Genomic DNA, 25,449 nt, shown 5'->3' on the forward strand with positions numbered 1-25,449 from the left:
AAGTTAATCGAATTATTATTGATCTTCTTATAATTATCTCTAAGATATTCTAGTATAATCTCTTATTTATTTATAACCTGTATGTATATTTTAAATCAACTGATAGCTCAACATATTTTTTTGCAGATTCTTAAATAATGAGCGTATGCTAATTGTTGTATGAAACGTTTTATATTATAATACTATGACGTATTTAGTTCTTGCAATATCATTATTTGAATCATTGCGAATCGATCTTATATCATAATGCACAAAATCCGAGATGAATAGAAACTATAATCTGCATATATCAACGACCCAGAAAACCTATCGTCTAAATACGTTATTTTCTACTAAGGCGATCTCGAGCATGAAGACAAATCTTTTCGCTTGATAAAATAACTTGACGAGCCCCTCTGTTAAGTATGTGTTCCAGAACGGCGGCTTCGTTTGCTAGTATACAAGTCTCGTACGTGACCTTGAATGCACCCGGCCGCGCGCGCCTCGCGTCGTCCAGCGGCCACGGCTTCCCGTCTCACGTACGCCTCGCGAAAATGGGGGACCCATTGAGAGAACTCACATATTAAACGCTAACGGGCGACACTGATGAAGTCAACATTATGGAAAGATCACGTGCTTTAAATATTGCTCGATTTCTGCAAGTTTTTATATATGTAATGCATTTGAATCAAACACAAGAACACATATCTTCTGTAATCAGACTGCGGAATGGATTCATGTATTATGAGTTCTAGTAGAGTAGGACGAGGCACAAAAGGACAATTTGACTTTGAGCAATTATATTGACAAAAAATCACAAAATATCACGTGGGGGAGGGAGGGGTATAGTCAGATATCACGTTTATTTTATTTTTTAACAGTTTTTTTTAAAAAAATCAAACATTTTCAAACAAATTACTTCATTCAAAAATTTTACAGTTTTTTCACATAACTAAAAATACACGTGATGTTGGGTGGGGGAGGGGGGGTGATTTTGAATATCACCATGTATCACCAAAAGGGAGAGAGGGTTCAAAAATCCTTAAAAACTCGCTCACGTTACGTAATGGACGCCCTCTAAGCATTCTATAAGGGTGTAGTTTGCATTGTACACTAAACATTTGATTTGTATTTAACGGGTAAATAATATTTTCTCATGCAAACAAATGGAATTTATATCTATCTACAACGAATAATAATGCTCAATCCATAATTCTCAGGAAATAAATGCATTGATATTCGAGACCGGAACACTCACGTGCCGAAAATAAACAAAACCCTAGTGGTGCATGGCATCGTGCTTCCTGTACCGAAAATTAATTAATTTGTTTTATATTTTGATATTTTTTGAATGCTCTGAACTTTTTTTCAATATCGAAGCGCGTAAGCGCCGTGTCGCAATCTAACGGATAAATATTGGTATGGAACTCATAGAAATGTAAACAAAATTTGTACTTATTACTAAATCTATATAAAATATCTGATCATCTGATGTGCATATGTCTAATGATCATCTTGAGCGCCAAATGGCTAGACCTGTCTTCCTAAAAATTTAATCAGATCTTCTTTTGTTATCCCTATCGACTCGGACGCTCCGTTCTCTAAAAAATTGAATTACCATTTTTGGCACTTTTTGCCCCGTATCTTCGAGACGGCTGCACCTGCCTTGGCCAACTAGTCAACACGCATCCTCCGCTGACGACAAATTCCGACGACTGATTTCAAACTATGCTATCCTCGACATTCCTTTAAAATTTAATTATTCCTTCATTTCTGCACTTTGTATATTTCAGTTGCTTCAATCAAATATATGGCTCGGTTCTATGCATAATTCTCAAAAACCAGGTATGCGACGAAACACAGGTTTCATCTAATTTCAAATATTTTTAATATACAACTTTTCATATTGTACTATATATTTACTTCCAGCGAAATTGTTTTTGGAGATTCACTTCTCTGATATAGATACAAATTTTCAAGGCCCCATACAAAATGTCGAATTCATTATTTTAGTCTAAACAAGCTATAAGAAAACATGGTATCGATAAATTTTCCGTTACACATAATAATATAATGCAATACAATACTTTTCATTATTCGTTTCGTTTTGTTTTTTATTTATGATGGAACGTTAAACAATTCTTACCATCGAGTTTATCAATTTTAATAAAACAAGAATCAATTTACCGAAAAGAACAACGGTCACTAATGACTAATTTATATAAATTTGACACCTTCGAATTACATCTTGTATAACAATGGAAAATTTTCGCGATGCGAGCAATATGATCAGCATTAAGAATGTTATCGAAAACATGACTCATTGTGTAATGCAGTTTGCGTTTGTCAAAAAGATAATCACATTCCCAACATCGTCGATCGGCTTGTTATAAAATTTGAGATGTAATTGATAAGATAACATTTTTAATAAAAGTTTTAAATAATCGTTTGAAAACGACCGGTAAAATTGGCCTAAACGTCTGAGGAAGTTCATCGTGAAGGTTCATGTTCAATTAGAAAATACGGATCCAACTCATTCTTTCATTTTATTTTACTATAAACAATAATATGCATGATTGATTGCTGTTACATTTAATGTTTTATACACGACAAATAAATTCGTCAAAATATAAATCTTACATTTTCAAAGCATTGATTTCTGATTCAATCAGAGCTTCCAAAATATTCCTAACAAAAATCTAAAAATAACCTCTGCTTTACTATTATACCTGAATGCATCAAATTTCTCATATGGATTAGAGATCAGTATGAGGTTTAAAAGCTGTTTCTCAAATTTCATTTTTTTTATTTCTATTTCTACTTCTACAAAAAATCTATTCTGTATTCTGATTTCTTATCTTTCTCAAAATCAAACAAATTTAAAAGTAGGTAGTAAAATTTTTCCACGCTGAAACATTGATCAGTTTGGAGAAAATGCTATGCACGTAACGTGCAGCACGTTAACCCCAATCTATACTTTGCGAATTCAGTTAATTTATAATTTTCCAGTTACTTGTTACTACAATTAATGAAATAGTTGTAATATTCAGTGTAAATACGAAACATTGACAAGTTTACTATATTTTAGTGTTTATCTGTTGAAAGTGCAAGAATGCAATACTGACCGCGTGTGTGAAACAAATTGTATTGGAAAACATGAATAAGCATTCTGATTTTCAGTACCGTTGAAAATATTACATTTCAGTAACTTGGTTTGAGAGTGACAAATGCGCGGCCCGCGGTCGTATTTTGCAAATTATTCAAAATCCATCTTCAATGTGTGGCATCATGAGCTACTGCATGTGGGTAGAAAACATTCATCCGCTCGAACTTATGCTCTACCTCGAAATGACTTTTCTTTATTTTTCTGTCTATAAAAGTTAAATTTCCCGGTTTTGAACTATCAGGGAATAATTACATGCTTATAACTTCGTGCTCCGTTATTATGTGACTGATTGTCCTGATTTTTCATCATCATAGTAACATTTCAGCGCGCTTTAATGACAATGAGCCGATTATACTATTATTTTTCGTAATCAATTACACCTAATTTATTAATGAGAGATGTAACTTCTGAGTTTGACATCCTTGACGTAACTACTTCCGTAATATTATTGAACTTGTTATATCTACTAGCAATATACGAATGCTTTGCGGTCAACCTACACATAAGTTATTTTGCTTATAACATACAACAGCAACAAAAACTTTTTCTCTTTTGTTGAGTAACCGCTTTAAAAGCACCATTGATCAAGAAGGATACAGCTTTTTCTAGTTACGTTAAATTTATTTAGAATTTAGAGAATATGAACTTTTTAAATCCATTTTTTTTAAATAAAAAATCGGAATAGAAAAATGTGAACACTAAAATGTGACTCCCTGGAGATTGCATTGTATGGAGAATATTCCTGATAATACACAGTATGTTGTAATAAAAATTTTGAATTACTCTGTAAGGAGAAATACATATTTGATTTGAACATGAATTATTTTTCAAATTTTATTACTTTTATTATTTTATAATTATATTTAGAAGGTAGGTACATCAAATTCCAATAGAATTTGTATTTAAATTTGCATTACGGCTTTCTTGTAGATTAGCGACTAGAGCTTTGCACTTTCAGTGGTATTGGTTTTTTACTCAAAAATAGAGATAAAAAAATGTGAAAAATCCCTTCCTTCCTCGCATTGCTGCACCAATAAAAAGTCATCAGTGTTAGAATTTATAGTAATATAAACCCATCAAATAGAGATAAGACACACATTGGTTGTCATCTACAAAGCCACGCCATCATATGGCATGTAAAGTTTTGGTTGCGTTTAATAATACTTATTAAAAAAAAATGAAGTGAAGTTCAAGTAAAAGGTTATGTTTACGTAGCGCGTAAACATAACTATCCGCGTTTTATATTTGGATTCCTATCGTTAAATTTAAATTCCAACAAGTGAGGGAATCGCTATTTCAGGGTCACGCAAGCTCTGTCTATCGATTACTGAGCTGTTACGTCACAACGACTGCTGTTTGCACCCCCGCTAGCGTGCGCAGGAATTTCGGCATTTAATTCATAAGTAAGGAGTTCAATCTTATTCAAATAAAATTATTTTTTTATTATAAAGCATGGTGATTAAAATCAATTTTCTGTTTCACTTCACGGAAATAATGATTTGAACTAATTTAAAAAAAACACATTTCCTACAGCAAATTACTCCGTTCAATTAATATTCGATTTCTAATAATAGCCCTTTAGTTCTTGGGAAAAATAGTTCTAGTCATGTACAAAGGACCAATCGGGAAGAACAAGTTAATGAATTTGAATGATTAAAATTTAATTGTGTTTTGTTTCGTTTTGATTGGTACAAGATTTACATTGATATATTTTTAATAAGGCCTACCTACGAACTGATCACTTGGCATAAATATGAAATTATAATTTTCACATTATGTAGAATTTTTATTATAAAATTTTAGGTATCGTACCTACCAATAATAAATTTTTTAGAACTCGTTTCACTACTTGTAAAAAGTTTCTTTAATGTACAATGCCATATATCACCATATTCTATCTCTAAATCAAACATATTTTACTATAGTGATAATAATTTGATTCTTCAATTATTTGAATCTGGTTTTGATCTAAACATCACTACAAAACTACTACTGCTAACTTTCAATTTGTCATATAACTCTTGCATATCATAAACTTTGATGAGTTCGACGCAAATTAATGCAGTTGCTACAATATCGAATTGCATTTATCGCGAAAGGCTTCAGTTCAATTTTGAACTATTTGTTTACATAGTATTTGGGCATTGTTATATAAACAGCAAATTGAAATCTTCTGAATACTATAGGCCCACGCCCATCCCAACTTAATTGAATTAAACAATCATTTATGTAATCTGCGAATACTTTAAGTATAACATTAGAATTTAATAATGGGATTAAACATAATTTGAAATAAGGATTATAGATGTTGCCACTTATTATTAAACTAAACTGAAAACTGCGAATACAAGTCGTAAACAGTTACGACCCTCTTTTTGTGACTGACTTTAGACTGAAAATTCAATACTTTATTGTAAATTATTAACATTCAAACAATCTGATCTTGCTATTGAGGAAAATTGCGATAAAAAAACACCAGCAACAACTGAATACCATAATTTATTTTTCTACTAAATAGAATATAAAATAGAATAGAATACTAATAGGATACTAGTAAAAGCAGCATCCTAAACATTTATTTATAACTTGTACATCAGTACTAATACTACTCTTACAATTTTTCAGGCAGGGTACTAGCACAATCTATTAAGTTTTGATTTATTCTGTTAAATAATAAACTATAAGAGATGGTTTTAATTTTTAATACAACTTCTGTTTGAGGCTTATGTCGATGATAACGGAGAAGTTGCGTAACTGATATAAGACTTTTTAAAGCTGTGTAATAAATACTTTTTTATTATGTATTTTAAAGTTTCGTTATAAATCCGAACCGAATTCAAAAATTCAATGTTTTCAATATTTTTATAATTTTCACATTTTTGCGGTCTCCAAACTTCAATTCATTCAATAGTGTAATTATTAATTTATTATTAACTTCCCGTAGGGTAAGTTTTGGTATAGCTCAGAAAAAATGGGTGTGTGCGTGCGTGGGTGTTTTTGTGTCTGCATTTTTTCGTTCACGTTTTCGGGCGCACGGATGAACCGATTCGAATGGTTCAAAAAACATTCAATTCCTATTGATAGGGAGATGTGCTGATTAGTTTTTGGCAAAGGCAGGTCTAGCCGTTAAGGTGATACGGAGCGAAGAGTGCAGAAAATACAAATCGAGTTTTTGAGAGAACGAAGTATCTTATTCAAATGATCTAAAACATATTCAATTCGTAATGATTGGAGAAGAATGATTAGTTTTTGGCAAAGGCAGGTCCGATTTGATGAAAATGGTTTAGATTTTATTTTAGTTCTCTCCTGTAGATAAATGATCAAATAAAATCATTAAAAAAATGTAGTTCTAATATACTTTAAACAAATAATTTCAACTTTGCAATTCAGTTTATATAATTCTTATAAATATTAGACATTGTTACAGTATTTATAATAATCTATTTGAAAACATTTAATATTCCTCAAACTTTTCGTTATGGTATGGGAAGTTCCAGAAATTTGCCTTAAGGCACGATGCCATACACCACTAGTTAAATTTTGTTTGCTAGGTTATTTGTTACGTGGCATTTTAAATTGTTTTTGCCCTGACGGGAATTCGTGAAATAAATTAGGTGATTCTTCTGCTCATGAGCCGCGATGGGTTTATGCGCGGGTAATGAATATAGGTCAACTCGGCAAATCCATATCCGCACCCGTGTCGTTACATTCACATTGTTCAAAATCTATTTGTATGTTCTATTGTAATATGATTCATTACGGTCTCGGCTGTAAGGTATTGATTACACATTACATATATTACCTTTCAATGAATGAGCTCTTTAGTGTTAATAATATTCAAAGTTGACTCTACAGCTGCCATAATATTCAACATTGTACCTATTTCATTTTTTTTCTTGAATTATTACGACCAAATATGAGTACCGGTACATTGGCATAGAATCGAGGTATTCAATTAATTGTTCCGTGCTCGCGCCATCTGATAGCGATTGTTCCACTCGGCATTTTTAAATTGGTTGAGTAATTGCTCTAATTAGAATCGACTAAATAAATACAATTTTATAGTATGTTCTTTCTGCATATCTTTAATTTAAATCAATCGTATAATAATTTCTGAATAATTAATATTTAAACTGTAAAGCATTTACATGTTTTAAGATCAATAGACAAACAAATGATTTAAAATAAGTGTTTTTGAAAATATAATTTGTAACTTCTTAGTGAACATTAAGCAAAAAAATATAGGCACGTAGAAGTTATTAGTGGTATCTACTTCAAATAAAAAACAATTAGAAAAGAATTTCGACATGAAAAATTAAAAGATTGATACAAAACTTACGAAAACAGTCTTTTTGGACGGTTACGAGCCAAAATGTTTGGGCAAGTTGTTTGGGTTAAATAATTAAAATAACGAAATTGAAATTTATTTTTATGATTAGATAACGGAATTGTCTGAATTCTATTTATTATGAAACCTTGACTTGTAGAACGCAAGTGTGGACGGCCATAAAGCTAAAAATAATATCTAGATTTATGACGAGAAATACGTTAGTTTATATTTACAAAATTCTAGATAAGTAATTCTTTGAAACACAAAATATAAATAGAAACGCATATGCAACTAATCACTAAAATTCGGAAAAAGAAAAGCATATTGTGTTTTTGACAAATTCAAGTGGTCCTTCTCAACAAAGGTAAATAATATTAATGTATCGTAAGTTGTACTTTGGATAGGTCTCATTTATCAATTAAATATATGATTTGTGATTTTCTAGAAAAGAAATAAGATAAATAATATGAAAAATACTTTTTTAAATTATATAGAGTAGGGAAGACTAGATACGGTTGTGCCACTTTTTTATACAAATATAATAGCAATCAGAATCTTATTATTCTATAAGCTATTGAGATGTATTTGAACTCAAAACTGAGTTCGCAAATGTAGCTTGTTTAGGAAACTTTCCAATGAGAACCTTTATTACTTATAGTAAATCAATAGGTTGTTTCTTCTTTAATCTTCTTCTGGGATATGCTTCTATTTTTTATTACTTCTTGTACTGTGTCAATTTGAAGATCGTTGTGAATAATTTTGCTTGAGACGTACCAGGGCGCTTTGGTTATCAATCGTAAGGCTTTTGACTGCAGTCTTTGAAGTTGTAATATTCGGGCTTTGCTAGCGTATCCCCACAGTTCCACTCCGTACGTCCAGATAGACTTGATTAGTGCCTTATACAGCAAGAGCTTGTTTTCCAGTGAGAGTTTGGATCTTGGGCCCAATATCCCGTAGAGTGATTTTATTCTTTGTTGACTTGTTTACATTTTTTACTGATGTGAGTAATCCAGTTCAGTTTGTGATCCACATACATACCCAAATATTTTACTACTGTGGTATCTGGAATATTCGAACTGGGGGGCATTTATTCTTTTTAGGGTAAATGTTATATGACTGGATTTGGCATCATTGATCTTCACTCTCCATTATTGTGACCACAGAAAAGTAAATTAAATGGTAATTTGAATATTTCAACTAAATATAATGTTTTACTTAATTTTTGAACTTTTGAAATATTGTCAATGATAATCTCATGCAATTATCTACAATATGTAATAGAGAGGTCTGTTCAAAAAGTTTCCGGAATTTTCGTTTTTTCAAAAAAATATTTATTTATTCGTCTACATTAATGTGGTCCCCTTCAAAGTAGTCCCCCCCAGATATAATACACTTATGCCAGCGTTTTTTCCAATTTTCGAAGCACCCTTGATATTCACTTTTTGATATGTCCTTGAGCACTCTCAGCGATTTTCTTCAATCGAGGAAAACCGCCGTCCTTTCATGGGTCTCTTCAACTTTGGGAATAGGAAAAGTCACACGGAGCCATATCTGGTGAATTTTTGCACTTTGCAACACTTTATTTCATTTTTTACGCAAAATTTAATACAAATTCTTTGACTTTTCAATTCTTCCATTGTAAAAATCGCCGAGCTCAGAAAAACACGTCGAACCTTAGCGACTACCACAGACAAAGTAAACAGTGAATATAGCTGAAAATTTCATCATACTTTAGGGGCATGTATACCAACACAATAAAAAAAAATTTTTGACAATCAGACACTCCAGACCCGCGAAATTTAATTATTAGTAATTCCGGGTACTTTTTGAACAGACCTCGTATATATATATATGAGTATGTGTATAAATGTTTGGCATGAGGGATATATGTATATTCAAATATATTTATCCGCTACTGCCAAAAACTGCAGCTAATAGAATCGGAAAAAAGAATAATTTTCGCGATGGTCCTTGAGTTGGAACCCGTGCCGCGGTGATAATATTTATTTTTGGTGATTGCGAATCGAACATTGTATAAAAATACCGGCGCACCGGACGCCGCAATCGTATGATGTTTACGGTGATGATATGGCGATGCCAAACCGTTACAGTTACATCTGATTGTTACGATTGAACTTTTGGAAAAGTATTACGACAAGAACGATAATTACTTCATTTCATTCAATTTTTGTTATTATAATGTCCATATAATATGAAGTATTTAATATGAACAACTGTTCGCGTTTGGGAACATTTTTGTTTTTGAAGGAGTTTATCATGCAATATATTCCACTTGAATTAATTCTCCCAAGAACAAATTACTCTTATAATTAAACATAAAAGCCACATTAGTTTATTAACGTATAATCGAAAAAACTCATATTCAAAGTAAAATTGTAATAAAAATAGTACATCAACATGACAAACCACTTGATGTTAATAAAATCATTGAAAGTAGCGTAAAAATTTATTATGTAATTGACTAGCAAAAATATTTGACTAATGATAATGACTATTATAACAAATAAAGAAGTTGCATTGTTATTAAAAACCAAATATTTGGTTGTTCGACTCACACGGTCTATTCAATTTTGAATAATGTATGTATTTTTTTACAATTATGTAATTTTTTATAATTATATTATTGGCAATTGAAGCTTATTCAACCATCTTATGTGTAAACTAATTTTAAAAGTCCTTCTAATCACATTATCAATTGATTATTATTGTTCCGCAATAGTCTCTTAATGATTATCGCGTTTTTATGACTAAAAATAGTTGTATCGTTCATAATTTATAATAATCGGAAATTGTTTGTACCTTTGCGTCGATTATTTTTACTTATTTTTTAACAATTTTCTTAGCTCTATTTCAATTCAATTGTCTTTATCATTTATCATTTAAATTATTAGTTTATAATTTAAATTTCATGTTTTCGAACAAATATTTGTCTTCAACATATAGATACTAAATATGTGAATATATAAAATGTATATACTGAAATCTGAATAAATTATGAACATCGATCCTACAAGAATCTATAGGATTAATAATTTCGATGGAAGCGAACACAACAAAAACTTTTATATATTCATGGGGTTATTTTATCTGTTATTATATTATATCGATACAGCGATGTCACTGAAACATTGTGCTGTAATGTCGTTCCCACAACTGGTGGAAAATCAGCTCTGAAAATAACTCGCACGTACGACGAGCCCTACGATCTTGGCAGGAGGCCACGTGCGGTCTACGCTTTTAGCCCTGAGCAAAAACGATTTGAGCTTTTAGGCTTTTTCCTTTCCGCAATGGGTTTACTTTTAATTTTCAAACGACTGTCTTTAAATGATTGTCTTTTCGAATAATGACATCGAGTTCATATAGTTTTTGAATGATTTTAGTAATATTTTTACCACATTATATAAAAATGTTCGAAATTCACTAGACAAACGAATTTTATGTAAACATTTAGAAACTAATTTAGAATTCTATATAAAATTAAAACAAATATTTTTAGATTCTTATAAACTCTAATTTGTTCTGCGGTAAGTTACTAAATGAGTCGTTTATTTTGAATGTGGCCTTCGTTTTTCAATTTTTTCCGGTCCTTATGGCTGCGTGTACAACTTTAGGTTATTTATCAGTAAAGCTTTTCAGATTGCTTATATATATATGTATATATATATATACGAGCAAATACGATATTTCTTGACACATAACCTAAAAAATACAAACATAATATTAACTATTATAATATTTACTATTGACAATGACGGAAAGTAGTTATGAACAAAATAGAGATGAGTAGTAAATTGTCTCAAAGATATGTAAAATATATTCAGTATTGTTTTTTATCTGAAGCATCTTAAATTGTGTTGATTAGACAAATTTTATATTGAATGTCGAATTTTATATTGAATCTGGTTGTTAATTTTGAAAATAGCATAACTCCAAACACGAAAACGCCCATTATTAACTTAATAATTGCCACCATTTTAATAGAAACGCAAACCCTCAAATATCTCGATTATGAGATAAATAAACTCGGGCCATTTTTAAATTGAACGGCTCAAATATTTTTGTATGTTGATATTATACTTCATGAAGGAATAGTGGAATGAACAAATTCAGTCATATTACGATAATTATACGAGTATGAAATTTTAGCTTAATTTCAATCATACCATGTATCCAACAAAGTTTTTTTTTACGCCACATATCCAACGGATAATTTTCAAATCTTCTGCAGAGGCCTAGTGTTCTCATTGTGCATATTATGATTCGCATCAACTGACAAAACGGAAGCTGCACATCAAACGTTAACACGCCAACGCGTCATAGCACTGGCCTTGTCAGATAATTTTCATCTTCAAGAATAAAACCATGAATTAACAATGGAACAAGCCAAATTTGTATGCGAATTATTTGTTTATTCAGTTATTTTAATGTGTATCTTTAACTGCTCATCGTGATTGCTTCTATTTCATAGTTATTGCGTATGTATTAAACCATGTAAGCTTCAATCGCTAATTGCAAACTCAATTGTGGCATTTTCTATTATTACATTATTTCCGACCCTAGATTGATGTATAAAAATACCACAGTCAACATACATTTGAATTATGATATATCGTAATTTGGATGTTTGAATTAAAGTTATATACATACTACATTATTACAATTTAGTTTAGGTTCTTGTAGTATTACGCTATAGACTGCAGCTTTCAAGATTAAGGTCGGTTTTGTAATGAAATCCTTTCTACTTGTTTCTACTGTTTTAATTAAGGTATTAAGCATATATCGTTAGGATATTAATACAAATAGAACCAGCGGTGACGTAATCGGTAAGGACATAGACTAGCACAAACTAATCCCGTGTTCGATCCCCCAACCTCGGCCAAACTTGACAGCGGGCAGCATAATATCAAATTTCCACCTGAGGTTATCGATCTCTTTCGCAGACATAGCTGCGTATAAAATTATAAATCAAAAAATACTATTACGTATAAGTCAGTAGTCACAACTGGATAAGACAACTACCGGGTTGTCTACAGGAAACAAGTCATATACTACATGTCTACAAAATTTTATATGGGCAGATTGAAACAAAATATATATAAAGCAAATAATTGCTTTCTTCGAACACAACTAATCGTTCCTACATTTTAAAAGAAGAGTATGTAACTATAGATAACGCAACATTATTGATTGTTAGAGTTCAACAGCACACAAGACACTTTTGCAGCAACAGCGCACAATAACACAATTGTTTGAATTATTTTTGTCTAATGTGAATATCGGTCTTTAAGCTCCGATAACAAGAAGAGCATTAATAGGTAAAATATTTTGTATCCATTACTTCTAAAATATGCAATTTTTCTGTTTCTAATATTTTTATTTTGTATTGTGAATTAATTATTATTTAACAAAATGTTTGATATATAAATATAATCATAAAACAAAATTTGAAAAAAACGCAGTTCCACGCTGGAACGCAAAATAAATGGAATTGCCCAAGCGTAACTATTATCTAGGTTAAATCAGTCAAACGACTCTTAAAACAATCTGCATATAATATTTATTAAAAAATATAATTCGATGAGTACGTAGCTAAAATCATTTATGAATAATAAATAGTTGTTTAATTTGACTATAATATCAAATTGCAAATGTGTTGTCCTAGGAACTACTTCACAACAAAGGGTTCAATATTCTCTAAAAAAATGTATTTTAAACCCTGTTTCCTCTATCCTATCCTAATCCCAAATCCTTTGCTTTCTGTAGAAAAAACTGCTGCAACTCTTCAGGTGAAGGAGGCGAGGGTGAACAACCACCTCCTCTAGAAGGGGAAGCACCGCCTCCACCGGCAGGTCCTCCGCCGGAAGGTCCTCCGCCGGCGGCAGAAGCCCCTCCACCAGCAGCTGAAGAACCCCCGGCAGCTCCAGCCGAAGGAGAAGCAGAATGTATGTTCCTATCCTTTATCCTGGTACACTTTTGCATAACAAATAAAAATGTATTGGCTTTATTCAACATTTCTGCTAAAGCTGATGCATTGTCCAACAAACTGAAGACACAAAATGTGAAATATTGAATAGTACCCAAATACTATTTCTTTGAAATCGCAATATTTCATGCAATCAAATCGTTTATCATTATTTCGAACTACTAACATGCGCATACACATTCGCTTGACAATCGATTGAATGTTTTGTGCGCTATTATATTTTAATTTTGGTATAATTGCTTTCCGATATTATAACAGCCATTAATTCTTGATATTTTTATAAACTTTCTAAATCTTCTATTTTTCAAATAATTTATATCCCTGTGAATACAATCAAATTAAACTTAAGGTATATTTATTTTATATATTAGTCTAATGAAACTGCCATGTCTAATCTTATGCTACATATATAATTATGAGTTATTGCTTATTATTATTATATTCATACAACGCACTTTACAGTATATATTTAACATCTTACATTTTCGTAAATTCTGTGGTAAATATAAACACAATTAAAATAATAACTCAATGAGACAATTAACTTTATTAATCAGGTTTTTTGACATCATTTTATCTCGCTATGCTAATAAAGTACAGATAGAATATTCATTAAATAAATTAAGATTTCATACTAATTCATACGTTGTTACAGGAAACATGTGATTACACTAATTTTCATTGCGCCGTACTGAAGCGCTCCAAAATATCGAAACAACAAGGTAACAAAACTAAAAGGACCTGAAACCAAAATAAAAAAATAAACCCTTTCAAACAAAAAAATGACCAAAACATGGTTGAACAAAAATAAAAGACGCAAAAAACATCAAAGATAGGTGAAATACTAAAAACGCTAAAAAAATCATAAAATAAATATGGATAGTAATAAGAGTAAAAATCCGGCATTTACTCTTTAATATCTGAAAAAACAACACAAAAGAGGTGCTTGATCATTTATTTTTTCATAGGAAGGAAACATATGTAATATGCACTCAGCAAATAAAAAAGGTCATATCTAAAAGGTGACTAATAAAAAATCAGAATGTTGCGTGCATAATTTTGCACCTTAACGAAGCAAGATTGTATCGTACTACAAAACAGAATATTGTAAACACCTTTATTTAGAACGTTATGTAACAAATGCCAGAAAACTTCTATGGAAATTGGCCATATAGACAATTAACAGTAAAATAGACAATAGAGTGCATTTGGTTGCCGTTTGACAAAGTTAAACTTGTCTATACAATCAATTTTTATCAGTTGGCACGATAATCGTTAAAGTCAACAATAGTCACCAAAAATAAAAATTAAAAACGTTTCAAAAATTAAAAATATATTTTATTGCACACAAACTACACACGGAAACGAATACAAATTAAATCGTACAAATATTTTTTATGAGACCAAAAAAAAAAATAATAAAAATCATTTATCAAAAAAAATAATAAGCGTTTGTAAAAATATATTCCCGAGTATAAAAATAGTATATTGAAACAAGAAAATATAAATGATCACTTCATGCCATAAAAAAGAGGGTAACTTTCTGCAAGTAAAAATAGTAAAAGAGAACTTTTGTCAACTTGAAATAAGAAAGTAAAAATGATCATTCCATGCTACAGAAAAGAGGGTAACTTTCTGCAAATAAAAATGGTTATAAAGAAGTTTCGTCAACTTGAAACAAGAAAGTAAAAATGGTCACTCCATGCTACAGAAAAGAGGGTAACTTTGAAAATGGTTATAGAGAAGTTTCGTCAACTTGAAACAAGAAAGTAAAAATAATTACTCCATGCTACAGAAAAGAGGGTAACTTTCTGCAAGTAAAAATAGTAAAAGAGAAGTTTCGTCACCTTGAAACAAGGAAATAAAAATTATCACTCCATGCTACAGAGAAGAGGGTAACTTTTTGCAAGTAAAAATAGTAAAAGAGAAGTTTCGTCATCTTGAAACAAGAAAGTAAAAATGATAACTCTATGCTACAGAAATGAGGGTTCCTTTCTGCAATCAAAAATGGTAAAAAAGAAGTTTTGTGTATTGAAAAAAAAGGAAGTAAAGCGTTTCATGATATATTTAATTTTTGGTGGTGTGATCAAAAGTTAATAAAAGCCTTAAAAAAAGAGCAAAAAATAAAATGACCAAAAACAAATAAGAAAGTGTTCAAGGGACATCTGACTTATTACAAGGTCTGCATAAAAACAAAAAAAGAGAAAATTATGAAAATCATGGAAGGGTTTACCAAAAAAAAATTGAAAAATAACCCAGATCTCATGGATCTGAAGAAAACAAAAAATGAATTAAAATTATGGGCACAATGTGCGATTTAATGTGTAACTTCTAAATAATTTCGTCAGCAGAGGAGCATTTAAACAATTATATTGAATAAAATTTAAATACCTTTAGAGACGTTTTATTAGTAATTAATGTTTACTGTTAATAAGAAGTATGCTATTTATAAGTTTGCTACTAATATCAAAATAAAAATTCTAAAATACCAAAAAGCACAATAATGCAGGTTCCATTTTAGTGCGCATCACCGAGATTATCGTAAAGAATTGCAATCTAGGAAGTAATTATTTCGATAACTGGCCAAAAAAATCGTTTCAACCTAAGTAGTAAAAGAAGAAAAACCTATGATAAAAACCTAAACTATCAAACAGTAATTTTTTTCAATAATTTCAAAATTCTCAATCGAGTGTTTTCAAAATTTTAAAGCTTTTAAAAATTTTAAATCGATACGGAAAGTTCAGCAATTTGCTTTAAGCATGATGCTATGCACCATTACTATATTTCATATATTAACTTATTAACACATTAATCCCCATTTCAGTCAAATGAATCAACATACTAACAATCTAAATTTTATTTTTTATTTGACATTTAATATTTTTATTTCACCAATTATTAAATATTTTATGATTTAAAAATTTCTAGAACCAATTGGTTATCTCCAATACTATAAATTTAAAATTAAATACAGAAACCCAAAATAAATTATTATACAGTATCTACACTTTGTAACTATCCTGAAAAAAAATTAGAAAGAAAAATTATCTCACGTTTTTTGGAAATTATGAGCATTTAAGTGCAACCTAGGAGAAACGTAACCGTTTATAACATTTCTAAGATTACAGTCAAAAAGAACGACACATTTGCCCCCAATTTTCAAGAATGAACGTACTTATAAAGCGTGTTGACAAGTTCGATCAAATGTTGGCGCACTTAATCAGGATTTTAAAATGGTAAAATACTTGATGATTTTATAATAATTTGTTGTTCATGAGATCTCTGTAGATTCCTAATCATGACACTTTTTCATAATATTACATGCTATAAAATGTTGAGAGATGAATTGTGGACAAGCGAGGCAGATAATGATGCCAATAATTGATAAAATAATTAATATTTAATTTCCCGTAGGGTTGTTATAGTAATGGCCGAAAATCGAAAATTTATTTTTCATTATCGTTTTAATTATTCTCTTTAATTTTTGCTCTTTATATCAAATTCCTAATTCTATTCAACTTCTATCTTTATTCCCACTTTATTACTTCATTCCTCTCTTTAATCTCCGCGAGTTTAAAATCTACTTATCAAATAAAATTTTATTTAATTTCAAATTAACTACACATATTTTTTATAATCTTATTATAATAAATGTTTAAATTGTTTCCCATCTGCATCAATACATCACCCTATATCTTCTATTAAATCAATATACGCCCTATATGAAGTATTTGATATTTAAGAAATTTGGACGTTTTTGAAAATAAAAATATTCTAACTATTATGATTTAATGTTACATATTCCGTATTTTCTAAACGCTGATTTTCACATGCTCCTAACATTCCTAAACTACCGCATCAATAACGTCAATAAATATAAAATGTTGAATCTTTGTTGAATCACAAACGTTGTTGTATTCATAAAAAATAACACTTATTATATACTTTCCTTTTCTATCCAAATTCTATAAATTACATACGGCAGGTTAATTATCCCGTATGATGAGCAGAGTTCAATGAAAATTCAAGATCAAGTTCGTGATATTGATTGCGCGAATGCGTTAAGTATAGGCCGAGTGTTATCTAATCTAATTGGTGATTTTTACGCATGGCGTGTGCTCAACTTACAGTTGCAACACACTCTGCATTGATTATTATACCAGTCATCACTGATATTGACATAGTTATTTAGTAATTACAATAACTGTCTTAAATCGAAAAATTAATTTTTTCATTAAATACACCAGATTTATAATTTAATATTGAAACTAATATGAAAATTAAAGGAACACATTTAACCTAAAAGTTAATATTTATCAAAAATTAAAATTTAGTTCACATCGATCTTGGTTTTATTAGTTGTGTGTTCAGTATGATAGGGGATTTCAAATTGTGGCAAAAGCCATTATATTGTGAAAGAAATAATCTTCTCACTAACGATAAGTAGGTCTTCCAAGTTTAATATGGTGACAATAGTACGAAACCCGTGGAATAAAGTGAATATATTCAATTGTATCGTTTACTGGTCGCATAAATTTTGCAATATTGGACTAGTGACAAAGGTGAACTACGTGCAGCTATAATTGTCTAAAACAATGACGCTATATATTCTCCTAATAAATAAGAAAATTCATGGGCATAATCTTCCTATATCTTGTTGGAATTTTGTTGTAATGAACAATTATTTAATAAAGCTTCAGATCATATTTTATCTTCAACAATAAAATTTATATAATTTGTCAAAATATATAATATTTATATATTATTTTATTTTATTTTTTTAAATACATATAGCTCGCAGATTTCTTCCAAGAGGACTTAAAAATACAATTATTTTACAATATGGATAAAAATTAATATATATATACGAAATTACAATATATAGTAGAATTAATAATGCACTTAACACAAAATTACATAATACAAAATGTAACAAAATTATTTATTTTCATAGAATAAGATAAAATAATGAAAGATATTTGAAAAGAAATAAAAAGGTTAACTTGAGCAGATGGTGATTATTTGATTAGGTCAGGTGAAGTGTTATGAATATCTACTTCATTATTAAGTTAAAGTTAGAGGACATAAGTAGAATAAACGAATTTAAGAGAATCCGATTCAGGAGTAGGATAACTGAAAAAAAATTGTGAACGCGAAGATAGCCTAGGAACATTAAAGGATAGTTGGTTAAGAATAAGATAACGGTCTATAGTATTATTGCAAAGTTTAAATAAGAACATAATAGTACAGATAAATCGGCAAGAGAAGGTATACCGAATTCTATTAATATAGTGTTGTGGCAAAGCCACGTTCAGGGTAAATTTAGTATGTTTTATAATAAAGATATTTTAGAAATTTATGCTGCACTTTCTCTATTGCATCAGAGTTGTTGATCTGATGAGGATACCAACTGATCGATCCATATTCTGACTTCGAACGTGCATTCGCATAGTACATGCAAAGAAGTGCATTATTTGAATTGAATTCTTTACAATTTCTCAGAATCATTCCTAAAGATTTATGTGCTCTATTACAAATATCAGCTATATGATCAGTAAAAAAACAAACCAGAATCAAATTAAACTCCTAAGTCTGATATTGCATCTATCAATGCAGATGTTAGAGATTTTATATTCATAATGTATTGGAACGTGCTTATGTAAAAAAAACTAAGAATCATACACTTTGAGATATTTAAATGTAGTTTGTTATAGATACACCAAGAGTGGAAAGAGTCGAGTTGAGATTGCATAAGCATTCATCAATAGAATTTATTTTGAGATATAGTTTGAGATCATCTGCAAACAATAAATGTGGACAGCTAATAATTTCAGATATGTCATTAATAAAAATAATAAATAGTAGTGGACCAAGAATATATCTTCAATTATTTGTAAAAAAGATTGGCGTTACTTTTTTACTACATTTTCTGAAGTACGAACATTGCATGATTATAGCAAAAATAAAATAATGGCAGAAAAACTATGAATTTACTCTAATCATACTACTTTATATTATTAACCAGAGCATCATAATAATAATTTTCAATTAAATCAATTCAAGCCCACGTTTACTGTATAATGTAATCGAATAAATATAGTACTATTTTAATAATATTATTATATCTTTATAATAAGCATAGAATTTATTTATGAAGTGAATACATTTGTAGAGATTTAGGAGATGGATTTTTTCTTAACAAATCTGTGTTACCACAAATGATGAAGTTTTTGTTTACGTTCTATATTTTTGAACAGTTGTGGTGACACTTGTTAACAACATGGCATTTCAGAAAAAAAAACAATTGATTCTGATGCAGCAATGGAAATGAAAAAGAAAACCATTTTCATTTTTATTTTCAAGTGCAAACCGATATAACTACTGCTTGACATTAGGCTGTCCGAGCGGACATCAAATTTGATGCTGTAGGACCTTAGGTTGAAAAGCCAAAGCTATTGCCAATATCGCCACAGAGCCACTGACAGAATAAAAAAGCTATATGGCTTTCCAATATTTTGGTTTCGTATCCGAAATATTGTCAAACAAAAACAATGCAGTATACTAAAATAATTCCACATTTTAATAACCTAGCTTTGTGCGTGTTTCGATAAAAATTGGTTTTATTCAGGGCTAATTTGTACGCGACCTTTAACGTACGATATTGAACTTGAATTATTTAGATTCACTATATCAAAATAAATCAATGCATATTTATATATTAGATTGTAGAGTCTTGGATTTATTATACAAATATTTTGTAGAGCTTCGAACAAGGAATCCAAAAAGTAATAAAAAAACAAAAAAAAGTTTTTTTAAAAAAACATTTCTTCATTTATATACTTTCGACGTTTCGGAAAGATGGAACGTGCCTAATTTCGAAAAGTCGACAGTAAATAAATAAAGTAAATAATAAATAAATATATATATATATATATATATATATATAATATACATATATATATAAAGATATATATATATACATATATATATATATATATATATATATATATATATACATATATATATATATATATATATATATTATATATACATATATGAGTTTGCTTGATATAATATAATTTAATTGATAATTTAGAATGGATTTGCTTGACGTTTTATAACATTTTATAAGTTGCAATATATACTTCTACTAAAATAATTAAACATCCTATTATTAAATTAATAATTAGTTATAATATATTTCACTGTGATTAATTTGAGTGATTTGTTATATATTCATACAATATCATACAACAACAAGTTATTGACAAAACTTTGTAAGTTATAGGTCTAAATAACTCATAGAATGAATATAAGATTATTATTTATACATATATAAATATAATGTTAATGAATGTTACCAATTGTTCTAATTTTAGTATGATGGCTTATAAGATGTTTGTTTCACTTGAACTTCTCTAAATCGAGTAGCAGATTGTGTGAGATCGCAAATCTACTATCGACAAAATAATAATTATATTTTATACGTTTATGTATTAATTTGAAAATGTTTAAAATTCTCGCATAATTCGTGATTTTTTGGTTTTTACATTTCACTATTGATCAAGTATTTACAATTGCCAGTAAATTAAAAACTAAATTTGTGCAAAGTTTTTAGTTACTTCGAATTTTTTATTTAACACAGTACGAAATTGTGTGCTCACTTTGAAGTTTTTTCACTTTTTCATAAACAGCAGAATCATATTATTTTGTATAATTATGTGAAATTATTCTTTTGTGCATAGATATGAGGCAAGAGCCTCTACTCGTCGTTTCTGATATAATATTTGCCTTGACCGAGGCATAGAATTGGCCGTGGTTATGCTTATAGTATGTATGAACCCAGGATAGATGTATAAGGCTGATCTCACATTTAACGGTTTTTCATCTTTAATTACAAAAAAAAATTGAAACGGCAACAAGTTATACTCTCACGTATTGTTAATATACAATATACAAGAACTTTATTTTGCAACATTAATTTGTGCGTATCTGTAAAAATATATTGATATTTTAATCTTTATTTTTATTGTTACTATAAATATTCTGTCAATTGGAGCTAATCGATCTAAATTTTCATTATATAAAGTAAAAAACGTATTTGCAGTAGGTGGTGTTAACTTTTACTGGACGCAAGCTTTTTATACGTGATCCTCACTAAGTCGTAGCTGGTCTTCTGCAAAATGTTGTTTAATCAAAAAAAAAAATAGAATTTTCTTATATTATACTTATTTTTATAACTTCTTTCTTATTTTTATAACTTTTTTGAGATCTTCATTGTTATCATCACCATCGATAATTTTATTTTTTTTGTTTTTTTTTTAATTCTGACAGCTCCAAAGTATAGTTATCACGTTACAGGTGACTTTCGGCCGATAAGGGTTAATATAGATATCAAATGAGTACGTCATTGAATTACAAAAAATTCTATAGAATTATGGAAATCGTCTACAAAGGACATGAAAAAGAAAGAAGGTGAAAACTTGCCTAAACTGTTTCATTCAACTTTTTCACATTATCCAGTTATTTATGGGCTGTTGATATTTTATGAAAATTCACGTGTATATGTCATAAGCCGTGACTGCCGTGAATGGGGCCATCCGCCAGGTTATGTAATAGTTTTATTTCTACTTTGTTTCCAACAAATCCACTCTTTTGGTTCCTGACAGCGCAAACGCGCAAGCCGGGACGCTCTGTTACATTTTGGTATAGAGACTTTCGTCAGTGGCGTACTCAACAGAACGGATAAACTTACAATTATTTAATCCGAATTAATATTAACGATATTGGACTATTTTGATAGGTATGGTCTGATAATATTCTACATTATATTTTATTTTTTTGAGCATAAACAACTTCTTTTATTATTTTTTAGGGATAGATAAACAAGTATAAATAGATCGCAAACGCAGCCAATTTGATATTACCTCAACTTTGTTTCACGTAAATCTACCCTTAAATTTAATTCTAAATAATTTTATATAAATATATAATATAGAAAAGATTGATTAAAATAAAAGCTTTTAATAAAGACATATCCATATAAAATATATTTTGACACTCACAAATGTTTTCACAAATGTTTTTACTTAATGTCTATGTAGGACCGTTGTAAATATATTGTTGAATAAAAAAAAAAAAAATGTTTTCACAAAAATATATAATAAAAAATATTAAATGTTCAAACTACGTGTAGTATAAAAAGAGAATAAGTACTTTAAAATGAGTGACAAATTTGCGCACAGTAGTTTCTCTATAGAATGCGAAAAATACTAAAACAGGGTAGAGCGCATTCACTCTATATTTACCCCCCCCCCCCATGCTTTTAGGTTTCTTTGAAAAGAATTAAGTTCATTAAAATTTAAATGTTATGAAGTTGATAGATAATAAATAAATTTATAAATAAGATGGCATTTTCTAATGAATTAGTTTAGATTAACATTAATTATTAAGTTTTTCATTTTAATGATCATGATATTTTAAAACACAAGCCGAAAGATTTTTACAGAGAAAGTTACATATCACATAATATCAATTGAAATTTGAAATATTATAAGAAATGAGGATAAAATAAAATTATATACGTAAAATTTAAACGAATGCACACAAATATACTAGAATAAATATTTTAAATACCTATAGCAGCTAATAGGAAACTAAAATTTAAAATTTCACATTTACTTTTTGACTAACTTATAGAAGAAATAAGGGTCCAAAATATTAATTTTCAATTTTTTTTTCTGTCTCACGTATTCTTTTTTAGCTAATCGTTTATATTTATTATTTACGATTTTACATGTGCGTACAGGAAGAAACGTACGAGTATATTTTCACATTTTAGCGATGAATTTTCTCTATAACTTGCAATCCAAAAATTCGCAAATTATATATACTATTCAAAATATTTTTTAAAAAAAAAATGTGTTTTTAAAACAATTAAATAAGACTTTATACAAATCTTTAAATATATTAATGTTAATGAAATGAAAATGGCAATAAAAGTTCAACCATGGAAATATACAAGAAGATGCTTCAAAACGAAAACTGTATAAAACTCAAATATCAAAATGCTGTTAATAAACAATTAACCCAAAATCTGCAACGTAATCCGAACCACGATTTATCAAAACTAACAGAAATACTAAAATTCAATTTGATATTCAAGTAAATATTAAATTGGCGATGTACACGTGAACTCTAGTGTTAAGAAAATCTGGTACTATTTTGAATTTTGTTCTTTTGGATCAACGCCATTGTCGGTGCGATTAATTGTGGAACAAGTCGTCGAGCGGGGCAAGGGAGGGTGCTCCAAGGGGTTCCAACAGACAAAACTCTATCGTCGGACTAGCACCGCGATTTGGGGTGGGGGGCACTAGTTGGGGGACTACGTGAATATGAACAGGACTACGGCAAGCAACCGTTGAGTGTGCGTTCAAAAGTCATTCAGTTGTGACCGGTCGAACGGTGAACATTTCAGTGTTATTTTCCTGTTACGCCAATTTCTAAGGTAGGTCTGTTCATGTGTATTAAGCCAAAGATTTCGTTTATTATTGTTCGCGTCTAGGGTGTGTGATTCATTAATTATTAATTTTTACCGTCCGGCTTCTTCTGTGTTGACTAGTGAGAATATCACACGTCTAGTTTTTCGTGTTTCATGTGAACCTAAGCAATTCAGATGTTGTGGTTAAACAGTGATTGTTTCAAACTCTAAAGAAAGCTAAAATTATCGATATTACATTTATTTGTGTTAACGTTATGTCAGTTAATATTACAAAACAGCAATTAGTGCATATACAATATTTTAAATACTGCTCTGTTGACTCGTGGTTCAATTTTGTATTAGATCTTGTTGTTCTTATGCCGGCAGTTAATTTTTAAATAGGCCTTAATTCGACACATTTCGAGTGATGGCAATGCTGGTGCCCGGAGATTCCATTACGTAATACTGAAGTAAAATCATAATCATTCGAGTTGAATTATAATTCCTAATTTTATTGACATTGCCAAGAAACGAAACTCATTTCTGATTATTAGAATATTTATTTACTTGCAATTAGTACTACTTTCCAATATTGTTAAATGACTTGTCATATATATATGTATATATATATATATATATATAATGTATGTATGTATGTGTTATTGTTTCATAAATATCTATAAAATTCCTTCTCATGTTTTCTTCAAATATCAAATGATAAGTTTATCTTCATAAAACGATATTTGTTTGACGTCAAAACAAATTTGTATATATTATGCGGCTGCAGCATTGTTGGGACACATTGTTAGTCTAACTTTAGTTAACGTCAATTGCGTTTGTTTCATTGATGTTGATTGGCGTCGATTAGAGAACATCTCGGACGAGCAATGCTAATGTTTTGTTGGTCGTAAAAGAAGAAAACGTTGCATTCCCGCTCAAAATTGAATCAGCTCATAAAATCTTGAAATCAATTATCAAGCAAATTGACACAACTGTTTCGATAAATTTATTGCCCGAAAGAGACGAACATGAGACCATATCATCTAAGATAATTATTAAATGCGTGCATAAAATTATATTTAAACATGATCTTAAATCTCTTACGTAACTACTATATCAAATGATGATTTTACTTTGCATCATGAACTATTCTCGTGAATGTGTTTTAGTCACATCTGAACACAATTTTTCAGAGTGAAAACTTGAATTGGCGGTCAAAATCTTGTCCTGAATAAATTTATCAATTAAATTGTGAATTGGAATCGATTTCGCTTGGAAGCTACGATATTGCGCAGTTACCTCTAAGTTACATAACACGTCGCCAATGTCGATTTTTCGGTAGCCATGTTTAGTTCAGTCAGCTGATGTTTGATCCCAAAATAATCCAAAGCCAAAATAAATTAATTTCACAAACAAAAGCTCGATGTTCAAAAATTATTTTTACTAATTTTTATGTAGTTTGCAAAAAATAACGTAGGCTTGGTTTTTGC

The 25,449-nt window shown here is 29.6% G+C and overlaps 1 protein-coding gene across 1 annotated transcript in view; it reads left to right on the forward strand.

Annotated features, from left to right (window-relative positions):
• LOC113375297 (classical arabinogalactan protein 9-like) overlaps window positions 1–14,184 on the forward strand; it is a 17,757-nt gene extending 3,573 nt beyond the window's left edge. The window contains exons 2-3 of the mRNA XM_026615237.1: window positions 13,260–13,438; window positions 14,135–14,184. Coding sequence (XP_026471022.1) covers window positions 13,260–13,438; window positions 14,135–14,136 — 181 coding nt within the window. The 3' untranslated portion in view covers window positions 14,137–14,184. The remainder of the gene's footprint in view (window positions 1–13,259; window positions 13,439–14,134) is intronic.
• Window positions 14,185–25,449: the final 11,265 nt, after the last annotated feature.

The sequence above is a fragment of the Ctenocephalides felis genome, unplaced genomic scaffold, assembly GCF_003426905.1.
Source record: "Ctenocephalides felis isolate EL2017-DRISC unplaced genomic scaffold, ASM342690v1 CF-g0.4_SCAFFOLD_01886, whole genome shotgun sequence".
Taxonomy (NCBI): domain Eukaryota; kingdom Metazoa; phylum Arthropoda; class Insecta; order Siphonaptera; family Pulicidae; genus Ctenocephalides; species Ctenocephalides felis.